The sequence below is a fragment of the Rhea pennata genome, chromosome 1, assembly GCF_028389875.1.
Source record: "Rhea pennata isolate bPtePen1 chromosome 1, bPtePen1.pri, whole genome shotgun sequence".
Lineage (NCBI taxonomy): Eukaryota > Metazoa > Chordata > Aves > Rheiformes > Rheidae > Rhea > Rhea pennata.
The window spans coordinates 134,018,980-134,040,823 of record NC_084663.1 but is presented as its reverse complement, the minus strand read 5'-3'; the positions used below and the strand labels follow the sequence as shown (position 1 = coordinate 134,040,823).

General features: G+C 36.6%; 1 protein-coding gene across 4 annotated transcripts in view; it reads left to right on the top strand.

Annotated features, from left to right (window-relative positions):
- The window catches only part of CDKL5 (cyclin dependent kinase like 5), a 113,548-nt gene that overhangs the window by 10,777 nt on the left and 80,927 nt on the right, over window positions 1–21,844 (top strand). For all 4 annotated transcript variants that reach the window (XR_009958224.1, XM_062574258.1, XM_062574268.1 and 1 more), the window contains exons 2-3: window positions 15,664–15,902; window positions 16,402–16,436. Coding sequence is in view for 3 of the 4 variants with exons in the window: in XM_062574258.1 (XP_062430242.1) it covers window positions 15,839–15,902; window positions 16,402–16,436 (99 nt within the window). In the remaining variant the exon portion in view is untranslated. The remainder of the gene's footprint in view (window positions 1–15,663; window positions 15,903–16,401; window positions 16,437–21,844) is intronic.

The window sequence follows — 21,844 nt, the reverse complement described above, 5'->3', positions numbered from 1 at the left end:
ATGCTGTAGTTTTGCACCTGTGAATGAACTGGCACATCAACAGCTGATGCTTACGCTGTGCTGGTTTAGTTTTCTAGGCTTTTCCAATATAGTTTATACAATCTTACTGTAAAGAGAGTATTTTCAGACTAGATGAATTTGACCTCTAGTAGCAGTAGAGTTTCTTAAAAATATTCTTGAGAACTTTAAACATTTAAAAAAATGTTACTGGGGAAAAGGGTAGATTAGTTTAAGGTTAGTTTCAATCTGCCATAAAGAAACTTATTTTGACTAATTAGGCTTTACATGTTAAAAGCATGTTTTCCTTTCCAAATTCAAACTGACACATTCTATATCTGAACAGTTTACATAATACTGCAAATAAACTACTGCAAATAACCTGCTCATAAGCCATCAGTGAAATTTAGCTCTTGGTTGTATGTGAATATTTGTCTAATGTGCATGTGATAGTACTGCTGTTATTACTACTCAAACTGTTCTGTTGCTTGAATTCTTGAACTTGAAAGGATGGTAGCTTAATAATTTACTGGTTTAATTGGATGCTTGAGACACGATTAGATACTTTTTTAATGTTCAGTAAAGAGTTTGCTGAGGAAGTAAAGACCAGTTTACAAACAGCTTTGAGGAGGGCTGTGCGTGTGTATGTCTGGTAAGGTGGTGTGTGTGTGTGTGTATGTGTTCCCCCTCCTCCCCTCTCCCCCTCCCCCCTGGTGAAAGATTGGAGGCAAGCTATTTTTGATAGCAGTAAGCATTAAAAAGTAATGAGTCTGACTCCGTAAGTCATGAAGGTTGGGTAAATTTCAGATTTTTTTTTATTTATTTATTTTTTACTTCCTTAGGGTTTTTTTGGTATTGTTTTTAGGCTACCTGCCTCAGTCGTATTAGAGACTTAGCTTTTCCAAAATCTGGAAGATATCTTTTACTTCTGCCTCTGGAATTAAGTATTACAAGATCTTGTCATTTCAAGTTTTTGGGTGCAAATATATTTGTCTTCCTAAAAATAACATTTATATTTCTTCTATTACTAATAAAATTATTTACTGAATATAAATAAGCACTAGACTTAGGATAGTTACTTTTGTTTGCAGTGTGAGCATCTGAATCTTGGTTTAAATATTTTCACTAACCTTTTTCTGTTGGAATGATGTGTGTATGTGTTAATGTATACTAGGGCATCTTTCAGGATGCCTAAAATAAACCATGTTTTATGTTCTATTTTTAGTTTTACTTAGCTGCATGTTTGTTTATAGGCTGAATTAGAAGTAAGATCATTGCAAGCCATCACCCTTTGAGCTAAGGATAGGAAGTTAGTTTGTTTAAGTTCTCAATTGGCCAAGAAACAAGTCTATAATAGTTGGAAAGTGTGCTAATGGATTTTTTTCCTCCAATTAAATTGAACTTGTAAGAGCTGTAATATACTTCTGAAGTGATTTGAGAGCTTGTTTCATTGGAGCAGATTCAAGTACTATGAAGAGATGTTCTTATAAGGGAAGAAGAGTAAACTTGCTTTTACATAAGTAAAGGAAAAGAGATGATACCTCTATCTCCCACCCCAAAAGGGATAAGAATGGTGTTGGGATTTATAAGTACACACAGACACAGATGCTGCTATTTTAGTCAAAGTTTTAATTGCATGCTAATTGAAATGTAAGTTTTGCCCTGAGATGTGAAGGCTGGGTTACAATGACGCGCCTCATCTTTTGAGAAGTAGCATCTTTTAGTGTTGGAGACACTTTTGCTTGTGATTATTTCCATTAAGATGAGTATTATTCTCCAATATGTGGGGCAAATCTTTTACCTGCTATTCAGGCTGGTAGGCAGTGTGACCACCTATCTCTTCTGCCCTTATGCAGATGCAGTTTCTTTGCTACTTCATGACCTGCAATCTCTGTACATAATTTTTCAGTGCAAAGTGTTTTTACATTTTACAAGTGTTTTGCACCTACAACTCTCAGAAAGCAGTTGTCTGTACCAGTACTCCAGATCTCCAGTAGTGACTTTTTTTTCCTTGTATTTCTTGTGTGTTCTTTATCCACTGGAAGGTATCACTTACTACCTTTTATAGCAGATGTACAAACCATGGAGGAAGACATCCATTAGATCTTTCCCTTTCATCCTTGTAGGTTCAGCCTGTGAACTTGCACTGAAAACGTTAAATAAAGATCTTTTTCTGACTTGGGCAATTTGGAATCTGGTTAAAGAGTGCTAAGAAGGGAATGAGTCTTGATTTGGAGGAGACTTGGTTTATGTATGCTCTATTTTTAGAAGATGTGTAGAGTAGAAGAAGTAATTATTTGCATAAATTTTCAGTAAGGAAAAGAAAAGAAGTGATGACCTAATTGAAGTTCTAGGAAAATTAATTTGCTAGAGGGAGGAACTGGTCGCCTTCCATTACACATAGGTGCGTGTGTGTGTATACACACACACATTAACTTTATATGTCTGTGTACCTAGTATGAATGTGTATGTGAGGAGATTTGGCCATTGGTTTGTGTGAGAACCAGTTATGACACCTGCCAGTCATTGTAGTTTCAGGAGTAATTTGCCCAAACCCTCACTGTCAAGCTGAGCTAAATAAAATTGTTTTCAACAGAAAAAAATGCCACATAGATTTAACTTACTGTTACAGGTAGGTCTAGTGGTTTTTGAGTTAAATGAGGGGACAAAGGAAATGGAAGAATAGCATATTTAGATTGTACCACTGTTTGAAGTAAAAGACTTATGATTGCAAGAGATATTCCATTTTACCTTTTTCATGTTGAATGCCTTGATAAAGCCAAATCCGTTGCATGCTGCCCCAATGAGAACAATAACAGTCTTCCTAAGTTAATCTGTAAGTTTAGGAGAATGCTTGTTTTGCTGCATCCTTCAGAGAGAGACTTAGATGATAATTTTAGTCCTCTTATCAAAAAATTAATGCCAGGTTCTCGCCAAGAATAGGGGACATGTACAATAAGGAAGAGGTTCTGCAAAGTTTTCTTCCAGTACCAGCAGGTTCATTGTCCTTTTTTCCTCATTTCCTTCTGTCCCCCCCAGCCTGGTCCATGCATTGGCATATTGTAGTATTTCTTCCTCATTTGCTGTAAAACTAACTGTTAATTTTCTTCTAACGCAAGTTCCTTTAAGGTATTGTAAATTCTTTCATGAGCAGGGGAAGGAAGAGCAACAACACAACACTTGATGGAGATTCTATAACTCAACTAAATATGAAAACCTATCTTTGCTCTTTATATTTTTTGCATACTGGCTTTTTGCAAGAATTATATAAATATGTAAGAGAACAGTATGTGTCCGTAAGGTGATAATACCCCAAATTTTATATACATTCTAATTTACAGGCAGCTAATTAAACTTATAAAACAATGAGAGAGCACAGATATAGCCTATTTTTTACTATTATACAGTATTAACAATGGGAAAGAGAAGGTGGCTTCTAAAGTTGGGTGCTTAATGCAAATTCATGCTCTTGCATAAGCTACAGAGCTAAAGAACATAACAGTGTCATTAAAACTGACTCATAGCATTCAATAGGTGTGTTTCAAGCTTTGAAAGTACTAAGAGAACTACTGTAGTCTAGTAAATACCTTCCAGTGGAAAATTTCTTTAGCTCAAATATGTTGCAAAATGCTGCTGTGCAAATTGTCTGGAGTGTATTTTATCTTTCTAAAAAATCTGAGCGTGTGAGCAGAGAAAAATGAGCTTGTTCTAGACTACTGAGTGTTTTAATCAGTTATATAAGAAATGGATGAAAATAGAGAATGAAATGCATTTAACATCCCATGTTTGAAATTCCACCTGAGGATGGAGACTCTTTCCTATTTTATTTTTTTGATTTTATTTGGGGTGGAAAATGTCCCATATACCTTAAGAAAATATGTTTTATCTAGCAGAAGGTATTCAACTCAGTGTTTTGTACTGAAAAATCACAGTATTTCTTATTTGGTACTAGTAGGAAGAAATAACCTACAACAGTATACTGAACTAGAAATTAGATTTTTTTTTTTTTTTTTTAAGATGTGAGTGGGGTGGAATAGAAAATGAGCAACTAGCACCAGAAGAGGCTTAAAGTCCATTAGTGTTAAATTTGCTTTTGCGTACGAAACTGATTTAATCTTAGCAACAAAGAAAGTGGTACTGTTACTACATTCAAAGAACTTGGCAAGACTTATTTCAAACTTTTTTGTTTTATCATGTTCCCCACTGTGCCTAGGAAGGCAAAGGAAACTAGAGATTACTCTTCCATCATTAGAAATGGAGAAAAGGAATGGAAAGAAATAATATAGTATGGTTCAAAATACTATCTTACGTGTTTTCCTACTTGTTGGCAATGGTTTTTTTGGTTCCATTGTCTTAGGTATGAAGTCAGTATTCTAATGCTTCTAATGCTTCATGATTGCCTATTGTCTGTAATAGATTATGGACTATAGCTATATGCTACTATTCAGATTTAATTTCTTAATTTTCAATATTTAGGGCTGTTTTATAATCATTATGTGTATGGTTCCGTTCAGCTTGCTGTTTACTGTAAACAAGAGTTAGCTGTTTCATCTTTCTGATTTCAACTGCAAGAGTCCTTTACCAAGGAAGTTCTAGCAGCATCCTTCACTACCTATAAGTGAATTTAGGGAAGTTCTTTTCAGTCCTCTAAAAGACAATTATTTCCTTGCATGGTGTGCTCAGTGCTTTTGCCAACCCTCATTTCCTTGCTTTTGTGACTTTCTTTTCCTTTTACAGCTGCCTAATAGCAATTTGCTGGGATAGCTTTTATATCCAAATCACTTTGCAGTTAATAAAAATACTACTTATCTATTTCCCTTAGTTTTCTGACTATTTATACAAGAGGTAACTAAATACACTAGAAACAGAAAAGTCAGGTACGCAAATAGTGACTTGTGGGCCATGCAAGTCCATATTTCTTGTAAGTTTACATGATTAATGTAAATCTTGGATCTTGTAACTTTAAGATGAACTTGGTCTCATGCCTAAAGCATCTTGTATTTTTCCCATCTTTTCTTTCATGCAAAAATTTCCCCATAAGCCAGCCTTCCACTGTCCTCTTCCATACAACAGCTTCCTTTCCCTCCTGCCTTCACCCACATTTCTTCCCATTTGCCACAGGCATTGTGTTCCCTCTTTCATCTCCCCCCAGTTAAACTTGAAGGAGGGAAGGATCGAGAAAGGCATGTAGGATGAAAATCAGGATTATAAGCTGCTTTTGTCAGTCCTTTGGTAGGCCTGCCAACACTGTTTACTGTTTAGATGCAGCTCCCTTTCTTCAAGACCTGTTTTTCAGGTCCCTCTTTTGGGTCACTTACATATCCAGACATGCTTCTGCTGCTATTGGCATTTCAGATGTAAGAAGCCATCAGCATGTCAGAGGGAGGTTTTATTAACATACATGAAGCAGTCTACTTGGGAGCAAGCCCCATTTCCTAACGACATTTAAATATTCTTTCCATTGGTACTTAGTCTTTGAATTTGGATGTCGAAAGTCCCAATGATTCTTCATTTTACAAGTTCACTATACTTAATACAAATACTAGTGTGTCTCACTTCTTTTCTATGAGCTAGCTCATGCCTTTTAGTAGAAGATTCCTCTATTTAGTTCAGAGGTTTTTTTTTTTTGCCGGAACTTGACTAATGCCGTAGCGTTCTTTCATTGTGCTCTTTTTAAATGCTAACCTCCTTGACAAAAATACTAGTTAAACCCAGTTGGTTAGATGTGTATGTTTTGCAAGGACATTGTTGGTGGGGAGAGGGATAGAGAACAGGTACAGGTTACATTTTATGTTAGGAAAGGTTTTCTGAACATTCACACACAAACATGAAGATAGTTTCCATGTCATGTGAAACTTCTTAAAAAGTTTCCTTATTTTTTTAACCATTAAACTGATGAGGCCAAGATCTTTGAGTTAAAGTCCTTGAAGAGCTATTGCTACCCCCTCCTAGCCTCACCCCTTCTTATAGAGGCTGGCATCAAAATGACGCTGTTTATTAGTCAAAAATTATGGCTACATTCTGTTTCCAGAGATGAAGCAAACTGCTTCCTAATGGTTTTGAAGTTTTTTTTTCCCTGAGTCATATGGTAAGACTTTCATTTACTTCACTTTTATTTTCTCCCAGCAGTTCTCTTTATGCAGAGAACCAGTACCATAGGATGGTCTCAAATATGATATGCTTATAACTATTTTATAGCAACACTCAGAAGAGGAAAAGAAACTATTTTATTTTTACCAAAGCACTTTAAATCTGATTTAAAAACAAGCCCCAAGTATTGGATCTAGCAATTGAAGGAAATGGGAGGAAAAATGAACATCACAGGTGATTAAAAGTCTTTGCAGCTTTCATAATAGGTGTTTTTTAGTTCATTATGTTTTAGAAATTAAATGTAAATTATAAAATCTAAACTTGGATCACCAATTTCTTATAAATTCCAACAGTAATCAAAACTCTCATCTGTGTTAGTATAGAATTAGAGTTATCAAGTTTAGAAATGGCAAATCTCCCTCCTCTGCTTTAATTTAAATTCATAGTGTGTGTGGAAGGGGGTATAAGAGGGAGAGAGATTCTAAGTTTCAGTAACTTCCTTAAACAGTTTTTTTTAAGAGAATAAGATAATCTCTCCAGTGCTCTAAGCTTCCTCTGTGCTCACCTTGCTACAATCCACCTCTGTCCCTGGATAAATACACAGGAGGGCAGATTGTCAACCTTTAGAATTATGTTACTGGTACCTCAGTTTCCTTCATCTGAATTGGATGTAGCCTTTCACTTGTTCTGTCTTAGCACAGCCATGCTTTGTATAGCTTAGCAGAGCACTGTAACACGCTAACTCAATTATACATCTTGCAGCCTAGGGCTGACTTCTGCCTTCTCAGTTTGGAGCATACAGATAGCTTGCTCACTCCTTTCTGGAAAGGACCATCTGGTTTAGTTGACATACCAGTTAAGTTTTAAAACATCAACTGCTAGATCTTATTATTTTTAAGATTTTTAAGTACACACTTTTGCTTTAATCTCAATTGAATTTAAATTTTGTGTTTAGATAAAATAAATAGTGTAAGGATGAGTAAGTGTTGCTCTCAGTGTGCTTTTCTTTTATACAGATAAACCTTTCATTAATATTCATACACTGGTGCAACTAGGAACAGTGAGGTAAGAATATGATCTTGTTTACAAGCTCATATTCTGGTCTTCGCTATTTTGCCTGACTCTCTATCAGGCTGATTTTTTTGCTGCTTTTGGATGAGATCGAAAGTTAACTCTCTTTTTGCTTTTGTGTTTCTACTTCAATGACACATTGTGCCTACACTTTCAGGGAACAGACCTGGTCACCTTAAATATATTTGGTGATCTTCCAAATACATTTGTCTTAATTTACGTACCAGAATGAAGCTCCTCTTTTTAAAAGTGTTCAGGTACCTTTAAATGAGCGCATCTATTGTAGCACCACAAGTTGATTGCTGTACTTTCTCTGTAGCAGGTTTGCACTGAATGCAAAATTAATTTAAAGGTTTTCAGCTAGATGTTTAAAGTCCTCCCTAAGATTGCCCTTCATAGCTGATACATTGCTGCTGCTTCCATGACACACTATGAGTGTTGTATTCCAGAACAGCCAAAATTTTTGTTCTGTGGTAAAGGAAGCTCGTACTGATGAGAGAGAGATTTGAGAGGTTTTCTTTTCTTTTCTTTGGATTGTGAATATTTTTTATTTAATTTCTGCTAGTTACAATAGCCATAGGTTTTAATGCAGTCCGCACCTTTTTGGAAAGCGGTCTTCCTAATTTCTGTTGGCTTCTTTGTCCTTCATTGAAAACTTTGGAAGGCATTCTTTTAATTTTGTAAAAGATGGATTGGCAGTATTTAAGTAAAATGCCTCTGCCTGCCTGGGAAATGCATCAAGATCAAATGGTAGAAATCTGATAATGTTTTAGTAGCTTAATTAGAGTATTTTTTTTTTCTTTAGAGTCTATAGTGCTTTCTCTGACTACTAAAAAAATTGTGGGGGTTCCCCTCCCTCATATTTTTGTTTGTTCTAAATCTGTGGTATGCCTTTTTAAAGGAAAAAAAAAAAGATTTTTTTTCCTACTTCAGATAGTGAACCAGCAATCTGTATATAATGATGTGTTTGAAAATTACAAGGGAGAGTCGTCATTGTGGTTATTTTGATCTGTATTAGAATAACCACAGAATTTAGTTTCAGCATTCATTTGGTATTTATAAATGCTGTATATTCACCTTTTGCTTTTCTGCTCTTTCGGACAGAGAGGATCATACAACTTTTAGAAAGTGAATGAGAGAGTTTATGGGACAATAAAAACAAAACTGGGCTGGTAGAAGGGATAAAGTTGGTCTGATTAAATTTTTTTTTGGTAGAGGATAGTGCTTTTAAATTACTAATATGCTTTTGCATGTGCATGTATGAAGGACTTGTTGCCTGATCCAGTTATGAAGGCGCCAGATGATTTTTTTAATTTATTATTTTATTTGCATTTTATTTATTAAGTGATCAGATCTTGTAAATCTGTTGCTTTATCTGATAACAGTATGATATTGTAATATTGTTGATGCAGAATTAGTGTTTACAACCATTAAAGATGGGAACCTGGACAGAACTGAAGATCCTCTGAAGAGGAGCAAGTAGCAGAGTAGTTTTTGAGAGTGTGCTGCCAGTGAGCCTAACGGGAGAACTTGAGAGCCCCTTTCTTTCCATAAATCTGCTTAGCTCAAACCCTAGAGTGCTTCTCCAATTCACTGGCTATTTAGTGCTTCTAATATATTTCCTTAAAGATAATGTGTTCTACTTTTCTTGGAAAGAATTCCCTTTGCTCCAGATACTCGTTTCTTTTTGTGGTAGAGAGAAATGACTTTTATGCTCAATCTTTTTCTTTCTTTCTTCTAATCATGAAACTTCAGACACAAGTGTGGGATTGAGTCACAAAATGACGCTTAATATGGAACTCTGAAAACAGTAGCTTTTTTGGTAATTATTAAGGAAGAAAAAGCTACGCCAGTAATGTTATTTTATAGCCTGGAGATTTAAAGTCCGTGGCAGATTGTCAAGGAAAATATGAGACTAAATAGTAAGCAGTATGACAAATGAGTGTAGGATATTATTAAAGAGTAGTTTTCTGAGAGGAGAGAAGGAAAAATTAAAATGAAAGAAACATCTTCCAGTAGGAACACTTAAATACTCTATTAGGTTGGAAAGTGTTAACTTCCTCCATGGCTAATTTGACAGTCATATATCATTTTTAAGCTCAGTAAGTAGATGTGCTTTTCTTCCCCTACAAAGTTTTGCATTTCCATTTGAAGTGAATGTGTGTCTTGTGCCAGATGAAGCTGCTAAGGCTTTGAATTTAACAGCATGTTGTTTGAGAGTATTATCCTTTGAATAGTGGCTGCTTTATTCAGAGTTGCTGCAGGTATGGTGAAGAATGCCCAGCATGTGCAAGGGCAGCCATAAAGTGAGTAAGAAACTGTCACACCCACAATACACAGGCTTCTTAAAGCTCTTACCAAAGAGGAAGAAGACTAAAATGGAAGCAAAATTGTCTTTCCTGTCCTTCTGTTATGAGTCATGGGAGCTACTTGTGTGCTCAACATTCTGATAATCAGTTTGCTTATTTGTCGCTTTAGTCATAGAAGCATCCTGCTAGGCACCCACTCTTTTTAAGTTGGCTACAGCTGTTCGAGAAGCTCATAAATCCTGTGTTTTAACCCTGAGAAGTGAATTTAGTTTATTATGTATTCAGGACAAGCTGAATTTATTTTTGAATCTGTACTTGCATGCAGAAGGAAGAGTTATAGCAGAACAAGATGAAACAAACTGAATCATAACTGGTCTTGGTCTCCAAGCTCAGTTTTCCTTTGGGAGTTTAGCCATATGGGTATCTTTAATAGACTGGAGCTGATTCAAACCCTTTTTTTAATCGTGTGTGTGCTGCGGGATGATAGCTTTGTTCAGATTCAAATTTCCTCCCTTGTCTTTTGCATGGGAGGGGGGGGAGATACTTACATTTTGGAATGTCATCCTTGCATAACTTGCATAAAAGGCATCAGTCGTGGAGGTGAGTTGACAGTTTTCAGTGTATCAATAGCTATAAAACAACTGACTAGCCACCCCTCCCCCCCCCCCAAAAAAAAGCCCTGACCAGTTAAGTTCTAATGATGACATGCTGTTAAATGGCATATGGTAAATAAAAGCTTATTGGGGTTGAACTTTAAAACTTTAATGTTGTGAGCTGGTGCAAGCAACCTCAGTATTTTGTGCTTACATAATGAAGATTTGAGTGTGTTCAAGTTTGACAGGTTTTATTTGCATTTGTTTTCACTAACTGTTCTTTTTCATTACTGCATTTTTGATGAGCAGAAGAGGATGGACTGAAGCTTGGTGTATGAATAAAGGCTTGCTTGCTTAACTACAGATTCCGGTTGCTTTTTTCTCTCTTCAGCTGTTACTTATTTATTTATTCATACTGTACAGGTGTGGGGAGGTTTGTACTATGTAGTCTTCACGGGTTTGTATCTTGTCCCATTAGAGGATCTGCGTTATAAAATGGGAAAAACAAGTGGGCAGCTTTATTCAAAATGGAGCAATCAGAGTGGCAAGAACTCTCAGAACTTTGTCACTAACAATATAGCCGTATTTCTTGCTCCATTCTCCCCATCCGAACTTCTGCTGCCAGCTTCCTGCTTATAACTGTTCATGTACTCTATTTGTTCTTCCTAATCAGTAAGAAATCATAATACTCCTGGCATGTTCTTCAGGAGCAGTAGATCCAGAAAAGTGTCTTCATCTATCTTGTTACTCTTGTCCCTTGCATATTCTGCTTGACTAAACACTTTGGTCAGGTGCTTGTAGTGTTACGAGCATTTTCTTGGAAAACCCTGAGCAATAGAACAACAGATAATGGGAAGCAGAAAGAAGATGTATTGGTGATACATGATGACTGATAGAGGCAGTTAATGCTTCCTTTCATATGTGTACCTTGTGCAATAGAAATCTGCCAAGGTTTGAACTGAGTTATAACTATCAAAGACAGACACTTATGTGCTGCAAATTGTTCTATGTTTGCTTGACCCAGTATTTTTTTTTAATAAGCAGATGAAAGTGTACCTGGCCTGTAAAAGTTCTTAGTAGCATCTAAGTAGTAAGCAGTAGAGTGAGTAAAACTAGTCAATTAAAAAAAATCCCACCCCAAATGATCAAGTTGATTTCTTGATTTAGGAGAGGGAGGGGCATTTCTTATTGATAGGAAGCTTTTTTTTTTTAGAAAGTTAATGGGTGACTTTGAAGTCAAATAGAAGTTTGTAACTGACTTCAGCAGGGTCCAGATTGCACCCTTTCTGTCTTGATGTATGAAATGAATGATACTTCAAAAGCTAACAGTGTATTTCTAGAACAGGGAGTTGTGAAGTTGCTGCAAATTTTGTGAAGACAAATATCTACTTAAAAAAAACTCTCAAGAAATTTCTCTGATTGCATAGTTAGGCAGATCTTTGCCCCCTCTTCCCCCTCAAGATGGATTTGTGCGTGTGTGTGTGGTCCTTTTCTGCTTTTGTTTTTTGTTTGCTTGTTTGTTTGGGGATTTTTTTGTGATCTAGTTGATATTTATGAAATAATGAATGACTTTTTAATTTAGGATTGAGGCCTTGGCAGGAATGTGAAAGTTAAGTGCTTTTGAGTGATGCTCTAAAACTCAATGGTCATGAAGAGAAATGGAGTTGGGGAAAGGATGAGGTTTTTTTTTTCTCTACCTTTGTTTTAATTTAAATGCAAATGATCAGGTACCACATCACTATAATAGAGTCAATATGTGCGTTCCCAGAATGTTTATGCAGTTTTTTTGCATTTGATACGTGTCCTACATGCTATTGCAAAATAATTTTATTAAAATCCCATATTATTACATTTCTGCATTCAGCGAGACTAATTTGTGTTTGTTCATTTCATGGTGTCTCATTTTTCTGAATTGGCTCCAGATTTTGCAGAATATCAGAATAACATAGAGACCATCTCAAAGATGCATTATTTTTATTCGTAAACCTTTGGTGTGCTGTGAATCTGGTTGCCTCAGGAAGGGATCTTAAGAGGATGAGTGCTGTTTCTCTGTTGTGAACCTCTGAGGGGTAAAGAACAGCCTTATTTCCCCTTCTGCAAGGTTTATAGTTCTAGCCAGCATGCGCATTAATTAACAATATTAAAATAGCCAGCAATATTAAAACAGACCTATATGCTTCTCTGTGTGCAGAAAGAATTTGTGGTTGGTATTTGTAAGATTTTCATTACAGGCTACAGTGCTCAACCTCTTGAAAGAATCCAGGCTGTCTTCACTAAGTTACAGATTAAAGTCATTTTTGCTATGGGTAACTTTTAAAAATTATCTTTTGGTTACAACTTCAAGAATGTACTACAGTTACTCAGTCTACCATTCACAAGATTCAGCACAGTTCCTAGAGTTGAGGTAATGTTATCAGATTCCCTGCAAGAATTAGTAGTTTTGGTTTTAAATAGTCTTAACAAGCACAGTGCCTTTTAAAAATAATAACCCCCCACCAAAAGTTCACTGGGTGCTGTCATTAAGCAGTAGGCAAAGACTGGAATATACATAATGATTCTTTTCAGTCTTTCAGCAGCTTTTGATAGCAAAGATCTCAAATGAATTTGCACAATTTGTCTTGAAGTAGCTGGAGTCCTTACTTTGAGAGAAAGCAAGGGTAATACTTTGGGAGGCTTCTGTTAACCAGCTCTCTTCTTGTATGGTTGGAGAACAAATCTGGGCTTCATGTCCAAAATAAGCAAATAATGTCTTTTTTTCTGGTTCTCATTACATTTGATTAAAGCTAGAACAGTGGGGTAGGTAGGGATTAGATGGGCATAGCTACCTGTTACTTCACTGTAGCCTGAATTCACTAGCATTAAAAAAAGGAGGGAGCTAGTTTGAATTAGTGCCCTGCTTGAGGAGATGTGGCAGAACAGCTAGGGCAAACAGGTTTTTAAGTATGAACTGCTGCTCCCAGGTGCCACTTTTCTGCTGACTTTTTCGTTAGCTGTCCTTTTCATTTCCAGATTACGTTACCATAATACGCTTACAGCAGAGTTGTGCACAAAGGTTACCAGGGAGCTAGTGCAAAAGGAGCAGCTCACTTAGGTGTGGTTTTCTTTGGGGATTTCCATTATATGTGCCTTTATATCATCTTTGCTATTGGGCTGCATTTTGGATAGGATATTTAAAAACTAGTTTGGATATTTGGTATAGTCAAAGTTTACTGCTGTTGGTTTATGAGTATTGATAAGTGAGTTGAGTTGCCACGTAATTTCTATAGGCAAAAGCATGTGAATGCTGTTCTAGATGACATGCATCCAGGAGCACTAATGTAATGAGCAAACCAGCTTTCTACAGCTGTTACTTTAAAAACAGATGAACATAAAACGCCCTATACAATTAGAAGGCAAATGCATGCTTGTGGAGAGATGTTTAATACTGAATTTCAGAAAGAAAAGTTAGCTTAGTAAATAACTGCAATAAATCTAACACATATTCCCAATAAAAAATAGGGCGCATACTGATTATACTTGCAAAACTCTTTTAAAAATGTCAATCACAAGCTGTAGGCAGCAAAGCTTGATTGAAAAACTACAATTATATTCCCAAAATGTGAGTGGTTGATTAGAATTTCAGAAATTATAAATGAAGAGAAAGAGGAGCCTCTATAAACTTCTTGTAAAGTTTTTGGTACATTATCTCATGAGCTTCTTCACTGTTTATGTTGGATCAAAAAGGTATTGTGTACATTGTAAGGCAGAATGGTGATATATGATAATGAAAGAAGCAGAAAAGATAGTTTCTAGAAAGACTTGTCAGTGAAGAAACCCCCAATACGTCTTGGAAACTGAAGTGGCAGATTTGGTGACATGTTGAATAGTTTAATGGAAAACAGGATATATATTTTCTGAATGTTCCTTCCTTTCTGACAAGTATTATTGCTGTTCTGAACATGCCTTGTTTTTTCTTATGTTATAGCATTAATGGCTCTTTCAATGTCTTTCTAGCACTATTGTCATTGCTCAGGTACAGTGGGTGGGTGGCTAGCTGTGCCTGTTTGCTTGGCACAAACCTGTGTTAATCGGGTGCCAAACCCAGCGCACTGAGGGCTCTGTTCTGATGTAGATAGGTACAACCGACCAGATGGGCCTTCTCTTCCGTGAGCCCGTTTTGTAGTTCTTTACTGTATGCGGAAAGCCTGGACAAACGGCAGGTTGTGAGACAAAAGGTGGTTGTGAGAAGGAGGTGGAAAATGAGAGGGAAAAAGAGTGTATGGAAGGGAAAGGAGAAGACATTTTGTAAAACATATGAACGAATAAAAATATTACTTAATCTACAGTTTTTAATTAATCAACTGAATTATTCTATTAAGGAATAGGTGACGTCTTCATTTTCAAAGTTTTGCTTCCAAAATACTTCATTTGTTTAACTCTTAAGTTGCTTTTAATCCCGTCCCCCCACCCAGCTTATCTTCCAGTGTCTTGCTGAGGCTCTTATCATTATGATTTCCCTCCACCCTGAGTCATTCTCTTTGTTATGTTTCACTTGGTCATGGCATTGCTTTTGACACCACCCATAGCTAATATAGCTCATGCTAAAACAGCAGTTCAGTTGTTTGTGCGAGCTGAAGCCGATAACATTAGGTCACTCATACCTAAGTTAATTGTATGAATTCACTTTTATCCTGCCATGTTGCTCCTTGTGAGCAGTGCTGTTTTAAGAGCATTGAATTTTTCAAATTCTGTATTTCCATTTCATAGTGAAATTATTTTAGCTTTTCTCTCCTCTATTTTAGAGCATGTGGTATACACCCCGATTTTTTGTGGGGGTGGGAGGAGGCAATTTCGATTAGCAAAACCAAACCTACTAAGGCTGTAGAAGAAATGCGTTTGGTGCCCAAAACCAACATGACACAAAAAAACATTGTTTCTCTGCCTGTGCTTGGTTCATTTCCTCTATATTTGCGAGATATTGAAGAAGTCAAATGATAAAATCTTGTGTAAGTCTTTTGTTTTTTCATACATTTCTCTCAAACTGATAATGAGTATGATTTTAAAACTAGTTGCCACTCAGTCTAGCAGATAGTTTCTTTTCTTTTTAAAAAAATCTTGGAGAATAAGCACAGCAGGACACTTTCTATTGATTAGTATCCTTTCTACTTTATCCTTTCTGTCACTAGAGTTGAATAAAATAACTAAACACAATCTATTTTTGTACCTACCTGCTGAAATAAACTGAAGAGAGAACATGAGTATTTATAAGTGTATTTATACCTACTGTGGTAGTTCCTAGCATCTTTTTTGTCCTCTTTTTCCCTTGTAAGAAATATTCTTAATGCAAGTTATTTGTTATTTTAACAGACACCCCAAGTATGAGATTACAAAACCAACTGTGTCATATATATATATTCTTAATAGGTTCAATCCTTTATACATGCTGCTGAGTTCTCTTGATCATGAAATGTAGAAGTAAATTAATTGTCTACTGCCATTCTGTTAGATAGTTTCTAACCGAAACTATCTAGCAGTTAGATAATGTTGAGAGTATATACTCTTCTGCTTTCTTTTATTGAAATAAAACAAGATACTCATTACGTTATTTTACTTTCTTTCCCCAGGAAGCTACTGACTGCCTAGAAGTTAGGAAAGTGTGCAAGAATTACAGTTGATCAAGGTGGATTTTTTTCTCCCACCCACTTCAAGATACTTTTCACGATTGCCTTCTGCAAAACCTTTGGGCACTCCCCTTTCTGCCATGTTTTGTGGCTCTCACCATAAGAGGAATTTGTCTTGATGAAGATTCCTACCATTGGTAATGTGATGAATAAATTTGAGATCCTTGGGGTTGTAGGTGAAGGTAAGTCGTATCTTAATGAAAAATGAATTCTACTTGTATATGGATTTGACTTAGTGCTCTTCGATAATAAGTTTTCAGTAGCAGAATATCATTGTGAAATATTGTTTGTATTCAAATCTTAAACATCATATTATTCTTTAAAACTTTTTCTCATTTAATATTGGAGGAAAAAGTTTGGAAGGTGAAAGAAATGGGATAGGGCTGTTTTAATTTACTATCAAAACTTGTAGTGGTGTTTAGTGGATAGATGCAGATTATCAAACTTATCTCTGCAAGAATATTTTCAAAAAATTATAGCACTTTAAAATTCATTTGCATTTAAATGATTTTTAAAAATCATTTAATGTACAAATATTCAGCAAGGTATCTTTATGTGCAAGTTTAGCATGATAATACTGGCAACAATATTATTCCTGTAGCCAGGAGGTAACTGAAAACTGTTCTACTTTACTACTTTTTTCTGTTTTGAGATGGGTTAACCTTTTTTTCTTTGTTTCAGGAGCCTATGGTGTTGTACTTAAATGCAGACACAAGGTAAGTAAACTACCTCAGAGATGAGTGTTGGTGTTTGGGTGAAACAATGGCTTTTGAAGAGAACTGAGATGTTGCTGTGTATTAGATATGTTGTAAATGAGGAGGGCCTTTCCTCACAGTTAGTCATTCAACTTTTTTAATTGTAATATTGTCAAAGGAAACACCTACATCTAGTACTAAAAATTTTTTAAAAAAATATTTGACTGATGTATTCTTCATGTTTCACTAATCCCAACTGAAAAAAATAAAATGAAGAAGTTGGTATGGAGTACAGTTTCATCTCATTTCATTTCTAAGTTAGAAAATCTATCCAATTGATTGTCAGATATTGCCATTAATCACTTACGTGTTTGGGTGATTCCATATGGAATTTCTACAGCTGTTGCTGAACAATCAAAATCTAGTAAGAAGGTACTGACTTTTATCCATGTTGATTTTTAATCTGGAAGAGGAAGGAGGAGGAAAAGGAGAAACCCTATTTCAGACAAAAGTGAAGTCTCGGCAGCCTGTCTGCCTGAACTAGCTACTCATCAAAACAGAACTCCAGTATGAGCTACTTTGCTCTCTTTAGAGCTGTAACGTAATTATTACAATAAAATAACTTCTACGTCTCTGAAGCAAAATATTTCAGAATAATAAAATGATTTGTTTGCATTGACCTGAGAATATGTAAAAGGCTTTTGTGTATAGTTCATGCATTGTTCTAGAAAATGATTATACTGTGCAGAGGGCCTGACTTCTTGGAGTGGCTTTAAGAAGGTACACAATACAACTTTTGCCCAGGATACATATAGAGAATCTTGAAGTGGTTTACATGACTGCATTGAGAATTTGAAGCTGGAGCTTTGCTGTATAGGAAGATTTACCTACACTCTGGTAGTAGGATGACTTGTAGGATGTAGTGATAGTGGTTCTCAGTGTAAGCATCTGAGACTTACAGAATACCACATGGTAAGATGGTCCTCTTCCACTCCCAGTAAAACCTGGGTAGAGTGTATGTTAACAAGTCAAACTGAACAGTAAGTGTTGTTTTCTGTCTAGGTGTGGTATATGCGATTTGAAAATTACTTATAAATTAAAAAAAAAGCTGTGTAACACTTCACATTGCTTAGGCAAAAGCACCTCTGTTTGATTTTCTTGCATAAATTCTACTTTGTCATATGATTTGTGCAGGTATCTATAGTTTCTTCTGACAAGTGCAAGAGGAATGCAGATTGAAGCTAGTGAGAAGTGTGGAAGAGAAAAGAGACAGAAAAGATTAGTTTAAAAGATCAAAAAAAAATTTTTTTTTTGCATGCTTTATATGACAGAGTGTTAGCCTAGGATGCTTTTTTTAAGAGATGTTCTAAGAGCTGAATAAGACTCTAGAACCAGTGTCCTCTTGAAGACATTTTATGCCTTTATAATAAAAAGTCAGTTGTTAGTTCCCTGGATTTCAGATTAGTGATTTTCTTTGTCTTTTGCAGTATATTAGGTGCTGGCCAGTGTAGACTGACTAAAAGTTGAAAATGGAAAAAAATAAGAATCTGGAAAGAACCATCTCATGCTGAAGCCTGGTTGGGTTTAGGGGAGACAATATCCTCTTAAGAATGGCTCTGGCAAATTTTATATTTTTATGTAGTTATGGAATAGTAGTTATGGAATAATAATTCAGGATGTGTAGTTTGAGAGGTTCTCGGTAGTGACAGTACAATTTATAAAGGCAGCCTCCTCCTTTATGGAAGGTAGCTTCAGGGTGACTAAAGAAGATTCTAGGATTTCCTGCACTGCTGGGTGAAATTTAAGCTCTGCATCTCTTTAGTCATGTCCTAATCTGAAAGAATTTAATATTCTAACATTACGGTATAATGTCATGGATCAGCTGTTGTCTGAGTTCTCATGAGAATATCTCATTTCTGGCTTTTTTTTAGCAGATCAGAGCTCCTTCTTCCTACAGCTAGTAGATGCTGAATTTCTTCTAGTGGTTTAAATTTTCAGGTAGTTGTTGAACCACTTCTTCATTTTAGTTGTTTCGGTCAAACTTGAAATTATAAAACAGGTTAAAGCTTTTAGCATGCTGTTTTCCAAGACTTAGGGTTTCTAGTTTTCAGAGATATGAAAATGATGGGATATATTACTATTTTTGACTTCCTGATTTATGATTCTCATTTACTTAAAACAAGCCTCACACTGCACCCTAAAAGCAAAACAAATAATAATAAAAATCCAGTTCTTTCGGACTTCAAGGGTTATTCTCTTAAGAAAGAATAAAACTTTTTTATTTAAAAGTTAGGCTTTTTAATGCATCTTTGACCCCTGTCCTTTCCCTGCCCATCTGTCATTTTGTAATTTTTTTCCTTTTACATCTTAATACAGTTTATTGTAAGAAACCTATCCCTTCCTCTCTTGTAAGGTACTGCACAAATACAGAGCAGAGCATCCTGCTTGTTGACTAGATCTTCAGGGTTTGTTAAGAAAATATTTGATAATTGCCACTGTAGGGTAGTTCACATTTACTTATAGCTATTAAAATAATTACAATTTTCTACATTCTTGATGGTTTTAGTATATTTTTGATTTAACTTACTCCTTTTAAATGTGAAGAAAAAGTGGTTGTGAGAAAGAAAGCTAGAGGGGCAATATGAATTAAATTTTGAAGATATGAAAAGGTGCTACTTGTTTGCCCTAGCTTTTTGTTTACCTTAATTTATGACAGAAAAGACACAGAGACAGAATTTTGAAGCTTTGATTTTAATTATTTACCAAAATGAACATGATAGTGTTTCTCTGCAACTTGCATCCTCTGTTAATGGAAAGGGAGGAAGAATGAGGAAGGACTATGAGGAAAGACTGTGAGGAAAGGCTATGAGAACTGGGCCTATTTAGCCTAAAGGAGAGAAGGCTGAGAGGGGGTCTTATCAATGTCTACAAATATTTCAAGGGAGAGTGTCAAGAGAATGGGGCCAGACTCTCTTCAGTGGTGCCATGCAACAGGACAAGAGCCAACAGGCACAAACTGAAACACAGGAAATTCCTCCTGAATATGAAGAAAAACTTCTTTACTGTGTGTGAGAGAGAGAGCATGGGAACAGGTTGCGCAGAGAGGTTGTGGAGTCCTCTTCTCTAGAGATACTCAAAACCCACCTGGATGTGATCCTGTCTAACGTGCTGTGGGTGACCCTGCTTGAGCAGAGGGGTTGGACTAGATGATCTCCAGAGGCCCCTTCCAACCTCAAGCATTCTGTGATTCTGTGTAAAGCTCAGTATGCAGTTGGTATTTTCACCACAGGGGTATGTTCCTGACCTCCAGGTCCTCTTATACTGATCGGTTTCCCTAGCCTACACTATTATGAATTTTGTTGAATTTTATCCAAGGTGTAGGACTCTGCATTTGTTTTTGAATTTCATGAGGTTCCTGTTGGCTCATTTCTCTAGCATGTCCAGGTCCCTCTGAATAGCAACATTGCCCCCCAGCACATCAGCCGCTCATCCCAGATTCATATCATCCGAAAACTAGCCGATGGTGTGTTCTTTCCTCTCACGTAAGTCTACCAAGAAGACATAAAACAGCATCAGCGCTAGTATCCATCTCTGAGAACGCCACGAGTAGCCAGCTGCCAGCTGGACTCCCTGCTGTTGATCAACAAATCTTTGAGCTCAGAGGTCCAGCCAATTTTCTGCCTACCTATCCAAATCACATCTCACCAGTCTGGCTGTAAAGGCACTGAAAAAGACCATACCCGAGGCCTTGCTTAAGCCAAGATAAGAATCGGTCATCTTACCATGGAAGACTGCCAGGTCAGCCAGGCATGGCTTGCATTGGCAAATCCATCTTGGCTGTTCCTGAGTTCATTCTTGTCCTTTATTTGCTTGGAAATGGCTTCCCGGAGGATTTGCTTCCTAGTTTTCTGAAGGACTGAGGTTAGGCATAGTTACCCAGATACTCCCCTTCTTTACTTTTTCCGTTCATCAGGAAACATCCTTAACCTCTATGACCTTTCCAAATGATAGAGATGCCTTGCAGTGACATCAGTCAACTCCCTCAGCACACTTGAAGGCATCCTCTCTGCTTCCATGGACTTGTTTGCCCAATTTGCTGAAGTGCTCCCTAATATTTTCTCAGACTCTGCCAGTAGGCCTAGGAACTTAGGAGGCCTGTGGCAGACCTTACCAATAAAATAAAGACACAGAAATCATTAGGTACCTCAGGCTTTTCCACACCCTTTATCACTAGATTCCCCTACTGAACAGCAGCACCACAGTTTCCTCAGTTTGCCTTTTGCTGTTAGGTACTTACAGAAGCCCTCTGCTTTTATGGATTTTTCAACTGAATCTGAGCTTTGGCCTTTCTAATATAACCCATGCATGCTAAGGCAGTATTTCTGTGTTCCTCCCATCTCCACTTCCATCTTCTCTGTTTGAGGTCAGCCAGGAATTCCTTGTTTATCTTTGCTGGCAAACTTGAGAAAGTTCTGCATGTTGGAATGGACTGCTCCTTTGCTTTGAGGAAGTTGTCCTTGAAGATTAACCACTTCTCTCATTCCTGTGCCTTACAGGGCTGTCTCTAAGCAGATCGTTGAATAAGCAGAAATCTGTTCTTGTAAAATTCCAGGGTTGAATTTTACGATTTTTCTTACACTGGAATCCTGAGAAAATTAAGTATCCTGGTCACTGCTTCCAAGGCTACCATCAGTCTTCACATTCCTTTCAGTTTGTCCGTCAGCTGTGTCACGAAATTCCTCTACATCTTCTTAAAATCTCCTAGTTGTTTGTATCATACCTTTCCAGCAGATACAGGAATGCTCTAAGTCTCCTGTGAAAATTGGAGCTTATTATGAGGTTTCTTCCAGTTCCCTTAAGAACTCTTCATCTACTTTGCTTTCTTGGTTGGAAGCAAACTGAAGCTGATACCCACCCTAGTGTCACATGTGTTGTTCTGTCCACTAATTGTTGTGCATAAATTTTTGACTTGCTTACTACCTATTTCAAAGCAAAAATCGATGCAAAGGACTCAAATGCAACAATCTCCTTGCTTTGCTAGCTTATCCTTTCCTAAAAAGCCTGTATGTATTCGTGGCAGCACTCCAGTCATGCAAGTTATCTCATCACATTATTTATAATCCTAATGAGACTGTAGCTCTAACTGTGGACTGACTTTTAGTTCCTTGCATTTATATATGGGCACTTGAGATTTGCACCCTGTTAGGCTGCTTACACATGTGTGCACACACACACATGCACAGTACTTCTTGGGGGTCTGTCTGATGTGGTCATCAACATCAAGAGTTCTGAATTTGTCTAGTAGGTGTTAGAATCCCTTCTTTAGTCTGTATGTCTGCTGATGTTAACACTGTCTTAGTCTTCTCATTGGGAATCAGCAAACCATTCTTTTTAGGTTGAGGACTTTCCCTTTAGGGTCAGAATTAGAT